The sequence below is a fragment of the Narcine bancroftii genome, chromosome 2 (assembly GCF_036971445.1).
Source record: "Narcine bancroftii isolate sNarBan1 chromosome 2, sNarBan1.hap1, whole genome shotgun sequence".
Lineage (NCBI taxonomy): Eukaryota > Metazoa > Chordata > Chondrichthyes > Torpediniformes > Narcinidae > Narcine > Narcine bancroftii.
The window spans coordinates 309,543,555-309,559,387 of NC_091470.1; the positions used below are offsets into that span (position 1 = coordinate 309,543,555).

The 15,833-nt window shown below is 38.7% G+C and overlaps 1 protein-coding gene across 7 annotated transcripts in view; it reads left to right on the forward strand.

Moving 5' to 3' along the window:
* LOC138755510 (coiled-coil domain-containing protein 178) overlaps window positions 1–15,833 on the forward strand; it is a 369,060-nt gene that overhangs the window by 20,667 nt on the left and 332,560 nt on the right. For all 7 annotated transcript variants that reach the window (XM_069921624.1, XM_069921626.1, XM_069921627.1 and 4 more), the window contains 5 exons: window positions 2,968–3,041; window positions 5,427–5,479; window positions 9,678–9,881; window positions 12,414–12,634; window positions 15,188–15,330. In XM_069921624.1, the coding sequence (XP_069777725.1) occupies window positions 2,968–3,041; window positions 5,427–5,479; window positions 9,678–9,881; window positions 12,414–12,634; window positions 15,188–15,330 (695 nt within the window). The remainder of the gene's footprint in view (window positions 1–2,967; window positions 3,042–5,426; window positions 5,480–9,677; window positions 9,882–12,413; window positions 12,635–15,187; window positions 15,331–15,833) is intronic.

Genomic DNA, 15,833 nt, shown 5'->3' on the forward strand with positions numbered 1-15,833 from the left:
ATTCCTGCCGTTGCTTGTTGCTTCACGCCGTGCGAGTTGTCAACTGGGACAAAGGTCATGGGCCCCCAAGGGGTCTGCATGGTCGCCATGTTTGTCAGCGTCCCGGTTACTGGGCCGCTACAATACCAATGATTTTGGGGAATAAAATTTTAAACACCTGGTACAAAAATAGTATTAGGTGCATTGAGGATTGTTACAATCAACAGAGACAATTCATGTCTCTTGAGAAACAAAAAGTAAATATAATTTGACTAAAAGAACATTCTTCTGCTCTTTCCAACTATGATTTTTTTAAGGGATAAGTTGGGATCCATCATTGGCCCCACAAATGTTCATAGACAAGAAGGTTCGAATTCAAAAGGGGAATGTAACAAAATTTATTTCTACGATGTATTTCCTGCTCTAAGATCAAAGCCCAAAAACTGGGTTTCGTAGATCTCTGGAGCGATGGGAATCTGATTTGGACATTGCAATTGATCGACAATGGTGGTCCAATTTATGCTTAGATAGTATGACAGTTCTTACTAATTCAAGATATAGAATGAAACAGTTCAATTTTTTTTACATCAATTATATCTCACATCTCAAAAGTTACATAATAGGTTCTTGATTAGCCATGGCATCAAAGGTTATGGGAAGATGGCTGGGTAGTAGGATTGAGTAGGAAAATGGATCACCCATGATTGAATGGTGGGGCAGACTTAATGGGATAAGTAGCCTATTTTTGCTCCTATGTCTTCTGATCTTGTGGTTTTATTGTCATATATATTGTTCAATGTAGCTATGCACCAAAAATCTTTCTTGCTGCAGCTTAACAGTTACTTTTTTTTAAAAGTTCAACTACAATAATATACATAATTAAATTAAAAAGGGGTAATAAATATAAAAGATAGATAATAGTCAAGTTTATTGTCATCTGAGTGTACAACACAACCAAACAGCTTTCTCAGGTCCTCGGTAAATAAATATCTACGTTATGTTAGTGCAATATTGCAGACTGTCCTTTTATGGTTTTATTAGTGTAATAAGGAGGGATTAGAGAACCTGATTGGTGTTGGAAAGAAACTGTTATTGGTTCTGGAGATAACAGTGAAAAAAGGTTGTGATCAAGTTGATGGAGGTCCTTTATGATGGTGGGTGCCTTCTAGAGGCAGAGCCTCACGTAGATGTTTTCAATGGTTGTGAGATCAGAGCTTGTGATGGAGCTGCTATGTTTGATACCTTTTAGAATGCCTCTGGAGCCTACTATGCTCCTTGGCATAAAATAAATGCAAAGATAATTTTCTCATCATAAAAAAGTTAGCACTCTGGCCTTTGTTTCAAAATAAAGGATTGCTGTTTATTACAGAAATGTGTAAGAATTTCCCTTCTTCTGATCATGAATCTTTGAAATACATTCCCCTGTGAGCTGAGGGATAAATATATTAAAATCTTAGTAGATAGATTGTTGTGCTATAGCGATATTGAAGGTTATGGATAATGGACAGCAGTACAATCAGATCAGATACTATTTATTGCCTTGTAATAAAACAGAAATGTTAGATTACTTGAAATTTCCTTTAGTCTGCCAAGAGAAAGAAGCAAAAGAGTCCCTTCAGAGTCATTGAGTGTGCATGGATTTGCTTCCCACACCCTCTGCATCAACCTGTTCAGTTCAATTCAAGTCATTTCACCCGAGCCCACCTCTGATGTGATGAGGAAGCCTTCAGAACCCAGGACCCTTCAGTGGTGGTGCACCGCTGGCCTACTGCAGGGGGAAACCTCTGTACCTGCAGAAGAGCATAGGGACAAGACAACACCTGGTCGGCTGTCAATCAGCCAATCTGAATGGACCAAGCCCCACCCGGTTGGGTGTCAATCACGCTCCAGGATATAAGTCTGAGCTGGCCCTTCGAAGTCACTCACAGAGTTTACAGCAATACACTCTCACAGCTGTCTCTGTGGAAGTTTACGTCAAATGAAGCCTGTTGAACAGTCTTTTGGTGTTGTGTGTTTGCTTCTGACCGACAGCGCAGCACACCTTCGGAACCACTTCTTGCACTCAGCACCTTTTCGAATCCTGGTTCTCAGCCAATCTCCAACAACACGCAGCCTGGTGCGAGTCCTTTGACCTCAGGTCGCAAGCAGCTAGCAGATTGTATAGGTACCTCTCCCACAAGTCACCAATCGCTCATAGCTTGTGTGTGTCCTTCAGCTGCAGAGCCCCTCGCTGCTCTGCCACTATAGTCACCATCCTTGGGGTCATCTCTTTCTGTTTCTCCTTCTCGATGGGAGATGTTCTCCATGTTACTGGTGCCCTGCACCAAACCACTGCTCCCTCAGAGTCTGTAATTTGTGGCAGCTGCTGCCTTACACAGGTGCTGCCAACTTGGGCCCAGACCCAGCAGTCAGAGGATTTTAAATAAAAAAAATGAGTTTCCTTTAAAGCCTGTATTGAGTCATTAGCAATCAGACTAGATGGTAGGGTCCACACCAGTGGCAGAACTGCCATTACAGCAGCTCCGGCAGCATCGGCAATTCAAACCATATTGACATTTTTTTTTAATCTTTGCATTGTGTAGAGATAGATTGCTCTGATTTTCTTTGGCATCTCCTGAGTTGTGTTCACAATTGGAATCAACAACTTGACAAGTGCAGGTGAAGTAAACTATTTTCATTCAATATCTCCAATTACTTTGGATGAAATTGCTTTACAACACAGGCTGGCAATTAAATCACAAGGTAGAAATGAAATGTTATTTTCCTTGTACTTGCCTCTGCAGATATTCAGAAAATGTGTTGCAATGGTTTAATGTTAAAAAAAATGAATTGTCAGATGTTTTTCTTCTGGGGTGCCAATTGTTTATGAAGTTACATATATTCTGCTTGTTGACTTTATTTTTTGTGTTGCGCAATTTAATTTTTCAAATTCACCATCAAACGTAAATTTTGTAACACCTTCATGACAATGAATTCTGATTCTGACAGTTTACAGCATCTGTAAAGTCAGAAACCCAAGCAAGAAACCAATCTTCGGATAAGCTGAATGAAAATTCTCAAAGGTGAGATCTGATCATATCTTACTATTTTGAGATGCCTTGAACAGTAATGTTTTATCTCAATTTTGCCAACCTTTAGGATGAAATTTGTATTTTTGGGTTCTAATCTTAACTGACTCTGGTACTAAATGAGCAATGCCCAGTTGATCCTTGGGTTACAAATGGCCTGACTTATGCACATTCTCCCAGGATTTTTATAGCATCTTTCAAAATAGCAATTATTACAACAAAATGTTCCCTGGAATTCATTAATTAGTGAATACATTATACATTTCATTAATTTAATTGTGTGTAGCATTCTTTTTCTTTGGCTTGGCTTCGCGGACGAAGATTTAAGGAGGGGATAAATGTCCACGTCAGCTGCAGGCTCGTTTGTGGCTGACAAGTCCGATGCGGGACAGGCAGTCACGGTTGCAGGGGAAAATTGGTTGGTTGAGGTTGGGTGTTGGGTTTTTTGTTGGGGTTCAATGAAATGACAAGTTAATACAAGTTAAACAAGAAAATGTGCAGATGGTGGGATCGACTGCAAAACACAAATGTGTTGAAGAAACACAGCAGGTCGCAGAGGATCCATAGGAAATGAAGGGCAACCAATGTTTCGGTTTTGAGCGTACGAGAAGGGTCCAGGTCTGAAATGTTAGTTACACTTTATTCTCAATGGATGCTGTGTGACCTCCTGAGTTTCTCCAGCATATTTGTATGGACCAATACAATATGGGTGGCTGTAAAAAAAAAAAAAAAATGCACATTTTGGGCTGAGAAATGGAACTATTGCATACCTTGGGGAATTGCCTGTATTTTAAAATGTATAATAAAATACACAAATTCAAATTAAGTACAGGTATCCACTGCTATCCGAAAGTAGAGCGTTCCTATGAAATCTTGAGTAAGCCAAAATGGTATCAAGCAAAGATGCAATTATCATTAATTTATATGGGGAAAAAGCATTCCCAAACCCCTTACCCCGAACTTTCCCGACACCCCACTATTGGTCCCCACACTGATACCACTGCCCCGCGCTCTCCCAAGAGCCTGCTAAACGCTATTTTCACTTTTCACCATTTTTGTAATAGCAAATGTCCTCTTCAGATTTCATTCAGTTAGCAAAAAAAGGTACTAATGAGGGTCATCCATAAAAACGAAGTGGCGTAAAGCACATTTTCAAAAAGCGGGGAATATCTTTATTGGCATTTTGGCAATAAAAGACAACCATATCATGACTCACAATGCACCATGAGCAGAATGCTCGTCTTTCATGTACTGAAGCAGAATGTGATTTTATTTTCAATATTTACTTTGCCTATTAAAATTATTCCATAGGGTTGGTTGGTGAAGAATAATGAAATCCATTTTCTATAACAGTATTTGTGGAACTTGCCTCAGGTGGCAGCAAGGACAGTTGATTTTAATTTTACTGAACCAAAGGGGAAACCAACTAGTTCCAAATCTAATCATTAGAAAATTGGCCTTTACTGAGAAATAAATCCGATATTTGTACGTGATATTTGCCTTACCCCATGACTTGAAGAATACTCACCAAAGTACAAGGATATTGCAGATATATGATCAAGCCATGCTGCAGCCCTGCATAAATACTCCCACTCTGTCTGTTTCTACCTTCTAGCCAAGGTACACAAAAACACTATTTGACCTGCTGATCCTCTCCAGCATTTTGTACTTTTAATACAGCCCATTGTGGTGACCATAAGGTTGCAGTTGCCTGTCTTTCTAATATTCTCATTCAGACTTCATCAGATATGTAACCCAATTTTGGTTATGGTTACCTGGTGGGGGGGGGGGGGGGGGAGAAATTTCAAGCATAAACATAATGAAACAAGAACACCTGCAGATCCTGGGATCTTTGGCAATACACAAAAGTGCTGGAAAAACTTAGCAGGTCACACAACATTCATAAGAAATAAAAGCCAATCAAAATTTTGCGCCTGAGCCCTTTGAAGGAATGGAAAAACTGGTAGATGTCTGAATTAAATGGTGAAGGTGGAGGAGGGGAGGATGAAGGAAGAGGAAGATGGAACATAGGCTAACAGGTAAGCAGTAATGAGTAGATACAGGTGGGGGGGAGGAAGAGAAAGAAACAGATGGAGGCTACCCCACTATCTCCTTTCCTGTAGCTCCCCACACTCTTTCCTTCTATCAGAAAATTATCCTTCAGCTTCTGACACATTTTAGCTTCTACCAGTTTTAATTTTCTTACATTTACATTTTTGGCAAGCGTTTAAGGGTTTTTAATAATTTTAATATACTTGTGTAAAACTGTACTTCTTGTTTTACTTTCATGCTATCGTTCAATCCTCAGTTTGTATGACTTATTTTCTATAGACATGCAATATACCTTAAAATAAATCTAATCAAACACATTTTTTCCAGTGACTTGACTTTTACTAATCCGTGCATTCGGGATGTTCATTTTGAGAGAACAGGTATGATTTTATTGAAAATAAAACAACTTAAATAAAATTTGCTTAGATAGGTTTGGTAAAATGTGCTGTTGCAAAATATCCTTTTGACTATTGAAAATAGGAAGTAAATCTTTGTTTTGGTATAACTACACTGTAAAATTATTATTGCTTTGGTACATGTATTTGTCTGTATTCTTGTTATGTATTTGGTTGTTTTAACTGGCTCTCTGAAATAATACATCTCTTTTAATAAGTTATTGGGCCTGTATATTTGCAATTAGAGAGAGAAATTGGAAAATCCTGACATTATGCATCTATTTCCCATGTGGCAAGTCTGCTGTATTGTATTTGCCTTCCCCTCATTAAAGCCTGATGTTCTCTGCCAATTTCAGAGATGGGGAGGTATGTAATGTCATGTTTGAAGGGAAGAATGTTAAACCAAATATTAAAATTTAAATCAGTTAAAATAAATTTCAGCGAAATAATAGAAGCCTTCATGAAGGTTACGACCAGTAACGTTGAGCATTCTTTTTCTCTTACTGATTTTGGTCAATGCAGCAAGTTCCTCCAACAGATTGTTGTTTGCTCCACATTGCAACATCTACAGTGTCCTATGTCTCCAATCTTAAATAATGAAAATAATCTCTTTTCATCTGTCTTAAAACTATGTGAATGTAAAACTGAGATTGGTTTGCGTGGATGATCAATATTGTTATGTCTGATGCATGTAGCATGTTGTTTGCACGTGGTCTTTCAGCTAGGTGTAGATCAGCTATTCTCAATGGGGGGAACAGCACATTTAAGGGGAGGGTCACAGATTGAAATCATGATTTTTTTGTTTTTTTATGTAGTCGGTAGGAGAGAATTCTAGCAAAAACCAACTAAACATGACTGCTTCATAACTAAAGGGACTCAGAACCTTTGAGCAGAGTACTAAGGAGTCCAAAGCCAAAGAAAAGTTGAGAATGGCAGATGAAGATAAGGATTGAATACTACCATGGAAAATAATTGCATTTTTTCAAATTTATTATCCTCCATGGTACACACACATGAACAATATACAGCTCATAATAATCACATGTATATTTAAAAATAATATAAAATAGATATAAATATTTTGAAAATTTTACTCAGTTACAGGAAAGTCATCGCATTTATTTGTTCATACCATAAACCTTGCAATGGACAGTGTGATGGATTATGTTGTATTTGTAAATGTATTTGTAAATCAAGTCATGGGGTTTTTGGGATATAAATTGGGACAGGTTTTTTTTGTGTAGGTCACATGCAAACACTATAAAAACAGATCTTATTTAAAATACTGGAGCTCTGCTCATGCTAGACAGACCAGCAACAAGAGCCTTTGCAAAATCTTTGGAGAGTGCCCAAGAGACTTCATTAATGGATTGTTATTTACAAAAAAGCAACAGATGAAAGAACTCATCAGAGCCGCAGGCTGTCTGGAGTGGAACTTGCTGTTCTAAGAGGGTTATGTGAATTTGCAAGTAGAGAGAGTAAAAGAGGCTTTCTCTCAGAGAGAGGAGAGAGAGGGGAGAGAGGGGAGAGAGGGGAGAGAGGGGAGAGAGGGGAGAGAGGGGAGAGAGGGGAGAGAGGGGAGAGAGGGGAGAGAGGGGAGAGAGGGGAGAGAGGGGAGAGAGGGGAGAGAGGGGAGAGAGGGGAGAGAGGGGAGAGAGGGGAGAGAGGGGAGAGAGGGGAGAGAGGGGAGAGAGGGGAGAGAGGGGAGAGAGGGGAGAGAGGGGAGAGAGGGGAGAGAGGGGAGAGAGAGGAGAGAGAGGAGGGAGGGGAGGGGAGGGGAGGGGAGGGGAGAGGTGTAGAGAGAGGAGGGGAGAGGAGGGAGAGAGGTGGGGGGAGGAATCAGTTCTGCAGTTTTACAGTCAACAGCAGCAGCTGGGACTGGAACAGGACAAGCTGGCAAGCTTGTGGAAAACTCCATTTGGAAGACTGGTTGAGAGTGCTTAGTTCAGCCTGGTCAATCCCCTTGAGGTTCATGCAAGAGGAGAGGACTGGCTGCCTAAAGTTTCACTTGAAATAACAGAAACAAAAAGTAACTCTGTGGTGACCTGAAAGAAAAAGGTTATCATCTGGAAAACCCTGAGGGGGCAAGTTTCTTTGGCAAGACACTGATGCGGCTGGTTAAAAGGAATCAGTTGTGGGTGTCTAGCAAACAACAAATCTCTCTTTGAAAACTGACAAGAACCTTCCTGAGCAGTAACCATTTAGGTTTCAAGCACCAAAGCCTGGGGAACTTAATAAATGTTAAATTCTGTGCACAATATAAGAATTGCCTGCAACCAATAAACTTGGAGGAATGAAAAGTGATATTGGTCTGTCAATCAAATAACTTTTCTGAACTTACATGCACATTACATACATGTGCACTTAAAATTAGAAGGGGGTTAAGTTAGGTTAGTTAAGTCAATACTGGTAAGTTAAAGTGTGATTCTGTTTTCATATTTAAAGATAATTAAAAGGAGCATTTGTTGAAGTATCCATTTGTCTTGGTGAATATCTATTGCTGCTTGGTTTTGGGGTCCTCTAGGTTCATTAAAAACAGTAAAAATGAGATAGTGTTTCTCTGGGCCATGGAGCTGGTTATTGACATGGATAATTATGCATCTATGTGATTTTTTTTCACGGAAAGAGCAAATGTGTAGAAAGACATAATTTTACATCAAAGTAGGCTATTTCCCTTAGCTGGGATGAGACTTGCTTTTAGTACAAGAAATTGTCTCTTTATTTTCTGTTAACCCATTTACTTAATTCACTTCATCTTATTAAAATTTGGTAAGTTTATTTTTTTATCTTGGCCCTGGAGGTGAATTTTGTAGTTTCAGAACTTACAAGATGTTCGTCTTGCTGTCCACCTTGGATCTTTTTCAGGTAAAAAGAAAATCACAGATGCTCGTATCCAGAGAATTACAAAACAAAAAGCTGAATAAATCCTGCAGGTCAGGCATGGGAAGTAAAAGACGATAAAGGTTTGGGCCTGAGCCCTTCTTCAGAAGTGTTAAAAATTGGACAGATTTGGATCTTTTTTATTATGACATTATGACCTAAGACAAACCTGGCAGCCCCCTTGATGACTTTACCATTGTATGTAGGAATTTGGGATGATGATACTGTTACGAGCCCAGAAGACCTCAAAACCCAGCAGCAATAGATATTCACCAAGACAAATGGTTACTTAAACAAAATTTCCTTTTAATTATCTTTAAACTTAAAAAGTTCAGAAAATTTTTTGAATCACAGTCCCATCTCACTTCTCATTCTTCCAAGTTCACTAGTTGCAGGAAATTCTTGTACTGCGCACAGAATTTAACATTTATAAAATTCACCAAGCTTTATTTCTTGAAAGGTAAATGGTTACCGATCAAGAAGTTTCTTGTTGGCTTTCAGTGAGAGATTTGTTGTTCGCTGTACACCCACAACTGATTCCTTTTTTTTAATCAGCTACTTCAGTGTCTTGCCAAAGAAACTTGCCCCCTCAGGGTTCTCTAGATGATAACTTCTTTCTTTTAGGTCACCGCAGAATTCCTTCTTGTTTCTCTTATTTCAAGGGAAACATTAGACAGCCAGTCCTCTCCTCTTGCATGAACCACAGAGGCTTTGACCAGGCTGAACCACAGCCCATCTTCCAAATGGGGTTTTCCACAAGCTTGCCAGCTTGTCCTGTTCCAGTCCTCGCTGCTGCTGCTGACTGTAACACTGTAGAACTGATCTCTCTCTCTCTCTCTCTCTCTCTCTCTCTCTCTAACTCAAAGCCTGTTTTACTCTCTCTGCTTGCAAATTCGCATGACCCTCCTTGAATAGCAAGTTCCACTCCAGACAGAATGCAGCTCTGACAAGCTTTTTCACCTGTTGCCTTTTTGTTAACAACAATCCATTAGTGAAGCCTCTTGGTCACTCTCCAAAGCTTTTGCAAAGACTGTTGGCCCCAACAAGTCTAGCATGAGCAGAGCTCCAGTATGTTAAATAAGATCTGTTTTAGTGTTTGTATGTGACCCACAATAAAAGCCCTGCCCCAATTTAACTCCCAATTTTGTATCTATATTCTGTCTTTAAAAAGTAGTTTTTAAGATTTGCAAGATTGAAATTGAAATCCTAGTGTTAGTCTATATGTGCTTAGACTTTATCTATCTCATCACTTGATCTACTGTTTCTTTCAAACTGTAATTGCTGTTGCATGCTTCTAATGCAGAACATGACCAAACCACAACTTTACATGAACAGGCAAGGATGGTCCTATCAGAGATCACTGGCTTGATGGAGCAACTGGAAACTGAATGCCAAAAGACAAATGAGGGTCTAAAAATGGAAAGAGAACGGGTGACAACCCTTGAAAAGAATATTGATCAGTTGTCTCTTTGGTGGATGAAGGAGCTTCCTGAAGCTGTACAAAAAGGTATTGGAATACCTAACAAAATAGCAATTGAAATTTTATTGTAGTGATCAAGTGATCCAGGGATCTTGTGACACGGGGTGTAATTAACTCACTTCAACTCAGCAATCTATTGAGATGGTACTATTGACCGGAATTCCACACAGTGCATGCAGCAGTGAATAGGAAATTTACAACTAACTAGTTTTTTTCCCCAACAGAAACATGTGCCAGTCTCTCCTTGTGGTCATCTAGAATCACCTCCACTACAAGTCTACCTGCTTGTCCCCAGCTCTGGGAGACCATGGAAGGAGCAGGTCACATGAAGACTCTTTGATAATCAAACATTTCAGGAGTGACAGTTGTTGGGAGCATGAGCATAATCCTATCAACCTCAGAGAGGGCATCAGATTTGTGATCCATTGCCATTCTGCGTTAGGGCTTCAGCTCCAAAAAAACTTGAGTGCAAATTTTTTAACTGCAATGATGCTGGAAAAGGCTGTTTTACATCTAGTCACAATCGTAGTGGCAGCAAAATTAACTTGCATGATAAAAGTTTCCATTGTAGAATTCACGCATTTGATTGCAGGTACTTCTTGAATTAATGCAAAATATTAATTTTCCGACTCCACAAGACAAGTGTTTATATACTGCAAAGTGTATCACAACCTTTGTTTATAAAGGTTGGCCCATTCCATCCAATGCTCAGTACAATTTGGGTCTGAATTTTTCCTGTGCTCTTACATATCAAAACAAGCCTTTAAATAGTTGGACAATGTTCTTCAACACCCTTTATCTCAACAGAGCAAATGCAATCAGCCCTGGATCACCTAAACATCAGCAAAGCATACATCAGGCTGCTTTACATCGATTACAGCTCAGATTTCAACACCATCATCCCCTCAGTACTTGTCAGAAAGCTTCAAACCCTTGGGGGTCTCTGCACCTCTCTCTAACTGGGTCCTTGACTTCCTCATTGGAATCAACACAGGGGATGCCTACTTCGCCCAATGCTCTACTCTCTCCATATCCATGACTGTGCGGAATTCAAATGCCATTGACAAGTTTGCCAATAACATCACGGTCATCAGCAAAATCACAAACTGCAGATCAGCAAAACTAAGGAACTGATTGTGAACTTCAGAAATGGGAAACCAGAACACAATCCAATCCTCATTGAGGGATCAGCAGTGGAAAGGATAATGAACTTCAAAATCCTGGGTATCAATATCTCTGAAGATCTATCCTGATGCCTTCATGTTGATGTAGTCATGAAGAAGGCTTACCAGCAGCTTTACTTGATTAGAAGTTTGAAAAGATTTGGTATGTCACCAAAGACTTGCAATTTTCAATAGGTAGACTGTGGAGAGCATTTTGACTGGTTGCATCACTGTCTGACATGGAGGTGCCAATGCACAGAATAGGAAAAGTCTGCGGAGAGTTGTGAACTCAATCAGTGCCATCATGGGTATTAGTCATCGCTCTGTTGAGGATGACTCAAGAAACCAGTTCTATCCTCAACCCTCCCACCATCCAGGCCATGCCCTTTTCTCACTGCTACCATCAGGAAGGGGATACAGGATCCTGAAAGTGAACACCCATTGGTACAAAATCAGCTTCTTCCCTTCCATCATCAGATTCATGAATGGACAATGAACCACAGATACTACCTCACTTTCTCTTATTTAGCAGGAATTTAATTTTTAATTTATAGCAATTTTCTCACCTAAATGCACAATAATGCAGCCACAAAACAACAAATTTAATGACCATAAATTTTCATTTTGACTATCATGCAAGCTTGTTTGTATTAAAGTTACTGTAAACCCCTGAACACCTGGATGCAGTATACATGTGATGAAATGCCACACTGATATCGTTACATCCTACCATGTGTCTATGATGTTCACGGATGTGGAACTGGTGGATATACGTTTAATGAATAATGTGACTACGGCTTCAGTCTCTGATCACTCATCAGCTAAGACATACAGATAGTCATTCTTTTGGTTTCTAGAATAAAAATGACACATACATAGGTTCAAAATGAAGATGATGGAAAGGGAATATTCGCACTTTCCACAGAACCTTATGGCAGGAACATGAAATAAGATGGAAGGGGACTATAAAAAAAGTGGTTTGGATATGAGCATTCCATTATTGATCTTTGCTAGTCTCTAGCCCTCTAATCATGCAGATTTTCTCTGAACCACTTCAAATAGAAACTCAAGTTGGTGAAATAAGATCTTTGTTGTTAGTTTTGGTCTTGAAGAAATCCTGAACCAAAACATTTCTCTCCGTGGATGCTGCTGACCTGTTAGGATTTTCTTTGTTTGTTCTGTTGTTGTTCCTGTGTTCCTCATATTATGCCTTCGGAGGTTCTTGCTTTGACTTGTCTTTGAAGGCAATATAATGAAATGGATAATTTCTAAGTGAATATTTTGGCTTGACTAAGGATTAATGTCCTAATGACAAAAGCAAATTCAGCCATCGTTCCAACCATCATCAGGATATGGTGATTTTTAAATTAAAATTGTATCTCTTTTTCTTATACAGAGTATGAGGTGTATTCACAAGAGATTTATGAATTAGAGTTGCATGTTGAGAGTAAAACATCTCATTTACAAAAGCTACAAAATCAAGTTAATAATGCAAGCATACTGAATCAGAGAATGCAAGAAGAAATAAACTTAGTGAAGAAACTTGAAGATCATCTGAAGGAAAAACTGGATTTGGAAAGAAAGACTATTAATGATATTGTACCAAATCAAAAAGAGGTATTAAACAAAAATATGTTGCTAACTCAAAAGTGATTAAAATTAGCTTAATGTTATATTAAATGGTATATTCTGTAAGTTTTGTTGAAAGAATAGAAGAGGGTCATGGGTAACAGAATCAATCCGTCTTCAAAAAGAAATTGGATGTGCATTTGAGAAATAATTAATTTACAGATCTGAGGTGAAAAAGTTGGAGGGTATGTCAAGTAGAAATTTGATGGGCTTCATGCCCAATCCCACGTCATAATTAGAATTTTTTTTAAAAAACTCATTCATTTAACACTTTCATGTTCTTGTACTTGTTATAATATTTCTTAATCCTGAAGTACCTTTGAAAGTAAAATGCAGATAAAAATATATCGAGCGAGATTTCCTAGAATGGAAACCAAGCATATTCTCTAAGAAGGAGTGTTGATGGGATGCTCATCAAGTTTAGATAACTTTTTCATGCCATGCAGTAATATAAAACAATCTGAATTAACTATAATTTGACTGGTTTGAAAATTAGATTGTGTCCATATTTACGTGATCCCACTGCAGCCCATATCTATCTTATTAAGGTGTCAGGAAATCAGAATATTAGTCACCAGCTTCATTACTTCATAAAATTCCTACAGTTGGTTGCTGGGATAGGGGAATTCTTAAACTCTTTTTCCATTTTCCAGAATTCCTTTTAAAAACATATACCACTTAAAATGTTCACACCCCACCTGTAGTTGGGATTGATGGAAGTTGCAGTGTTACCATTGAGGTGAACAATGTTAACTCAATCTTGGCATCATTACAGTTTAAAAGCAGAATCAGAATTTATTGTCATGAGCAAGTTACAAAGTTCATTGTTTTTCAGCAGCGTCTCAGTACAAAGAATTATATAAACTACCTTACAAAAAGAAATAAAATTAGTGCACAAAAAGTCAAAGTAAGGCAATGTCTTTGGTACATTGATCATTCAGGAATCTGATGGCAGCGGGGAAGAAGCTGCCCTTGTGCTGCTGAGTGCTTGTCTTCAGGCTCCTGCACGTTTTTTCTGATGATAGCAGAGTGAAAAAGGCATGGCCTGGGTGTTGGGGGTCTTTGAGGATAGAGGCTGATTTTTGAAGATACCGCCTCATGTAGATGTCCTCAGAGGAGTGAAGTCTGGTGCCTGTGATGTCGCAGGTTGAGTTAACATCCCTCTGGATTTTTTTTTTGTCCCGAAATTTAGCAACTCCATGCCAGACAGTGATGCAACCAGCCAAAATGATCTCCAAGGTATAATTGTAGAAGTTTTCGAGTCTTCGGTAACATCCTGATCTCCTCAAACACCTCACAAAATATAGCAGCTTTTTTTTCCTCAAGATGTTTCTTACAGTGAGTGCAGAAGGGGAAAAGAAGTAAATTTTTTAGTCAAAGATCTGAGGGATGTTTGGAGAATGTGATTGTTGTGGTTTTTAAAAAAAAGCCAATGAACACATGGTAGTTTACAATGAAGGGAAGTGAGTGTAAATGTGATCTGTAAGCAGGGTGTATTAGGATTATTTTCTTGGTTTAACAACTCTTATACAGTACAACTCCGATTATCCGGATTCTCTGAAATCCTGATTTATCCAAAAAATTTTCAGAATTGAACTGACTGGGGACCTTGGGTTCTCAGCACCGGCAGCAGCAGACCTCGGGCTCCCGGTGCTGGCAACAGTGGCCCTTAAGCTGCTGGGCAGAACCAGGACTCTCGAGCTCCCGGCACGAATGGGACCTCGTTGGGGAAGTGTTGGTGATCAGTGGTGGCCAGCTTTTTTTTGGTGAGGATTAGACATGATTTTAATGCTTAAAAAGCTTTACCTTGTTGTTTATTGTTGTTTAAACACTGTTACAAGTGATTTGGTGTTACTACTGGGCTTTTTTTTTAAATGACTAGTTCTCCAAAAGATCTGTTTATCTGAAATAGGCCCAGACCTGACCATTTTGGATAATCAGAGTTGTGCTATAATTTATTTAATTTGTTGAATACTGTTGATGTTTGGAAGGCTACTTGTGCTCTAAGAAGAGAAATAATCCCTCTTTTCCCCTCTCCTAATGAATTGGATATTTAACAGATGTATCACAGAACCTGCTATCTGGTCACTAAAGATTTTTTTAACTGAAATTTTTCCGCATGTATTTGCAGCCAAACTACAACTCCATTTTAGTAATTTCTGGATCCATTTAAATGGGGACGCACCTGCATCTGTATGATTACTCCAGTCTACATTCAGACCTGTGTGGTGTATGCACAACCTGATGTGAATCTGCTTTCAAGCATAGTTGTTTGCAATACTCATTTTCTTCTATTAAATAACTAACACTCAGAACCAGGCCAATACAGGAGAAATTCACCTGTTCAGAATAGGAATACTTGACTTGATGTTATTTCAATATCCAACGTCTCCTGTCAAACAGATATCAAATTCATATTTTTCCTGTAGATACTGAAAGTTATATCTTTACATAGATATGTTGAAAGAAATATGAAGTTTTTTCTTTATAAATAATCTTTCCAACATTGTTTTTATCATAATTTCTCTCCCTGTTCTTTAGTTGACAGAAATTTATAAAAAAGTTGGTTCTGATCTGAAAAAAGTACAGCTGGACTTTGATGATCTTACTACTGAAGCATGGTTTGAGCAAAATACAATGCATAAAGAGCTGCTCTCAATAGAAAACAAAACTGCACAGCTCAAGTAAGAATATTGAAATGCTATTCAAAAGATTCTAAGATCATTGAAATTTCAAAATACGGGGCAAAAATGTTTGTTACTGATCACATTTCTTTATAACATAGTCCTTTGACTCTACCAGCTCTCAGAGAAATCCCTTTCCACTGAAATTTGTTCTCTTGTGTGCCTGTCAACTTCACCTTGATTCTCCTACCACACTCCAATCACAGGAGCAATTTAATGTACCCATTTAGTTCAACAACCAACATGCTTTTGGGATGTGAGACCTTACAGGAACACAAGGAAAAATCCACTTTATCCATTGATATATTAGAAAATGTTTCTTATAATTCACAAATGCTAAGCTTAATGAAAGCATATGAAAGGATGGCCCCTTTAAGGGATCTAATCAAAAGCTATTCATTTTTTTTTAATGGCACATTCACTGCCACTGCCATACCCACCCCCATCTTTATCCTTCCCACAGGTCACACTTTATAAAAGTCTGCAAATTCTGAGTTAGTTGG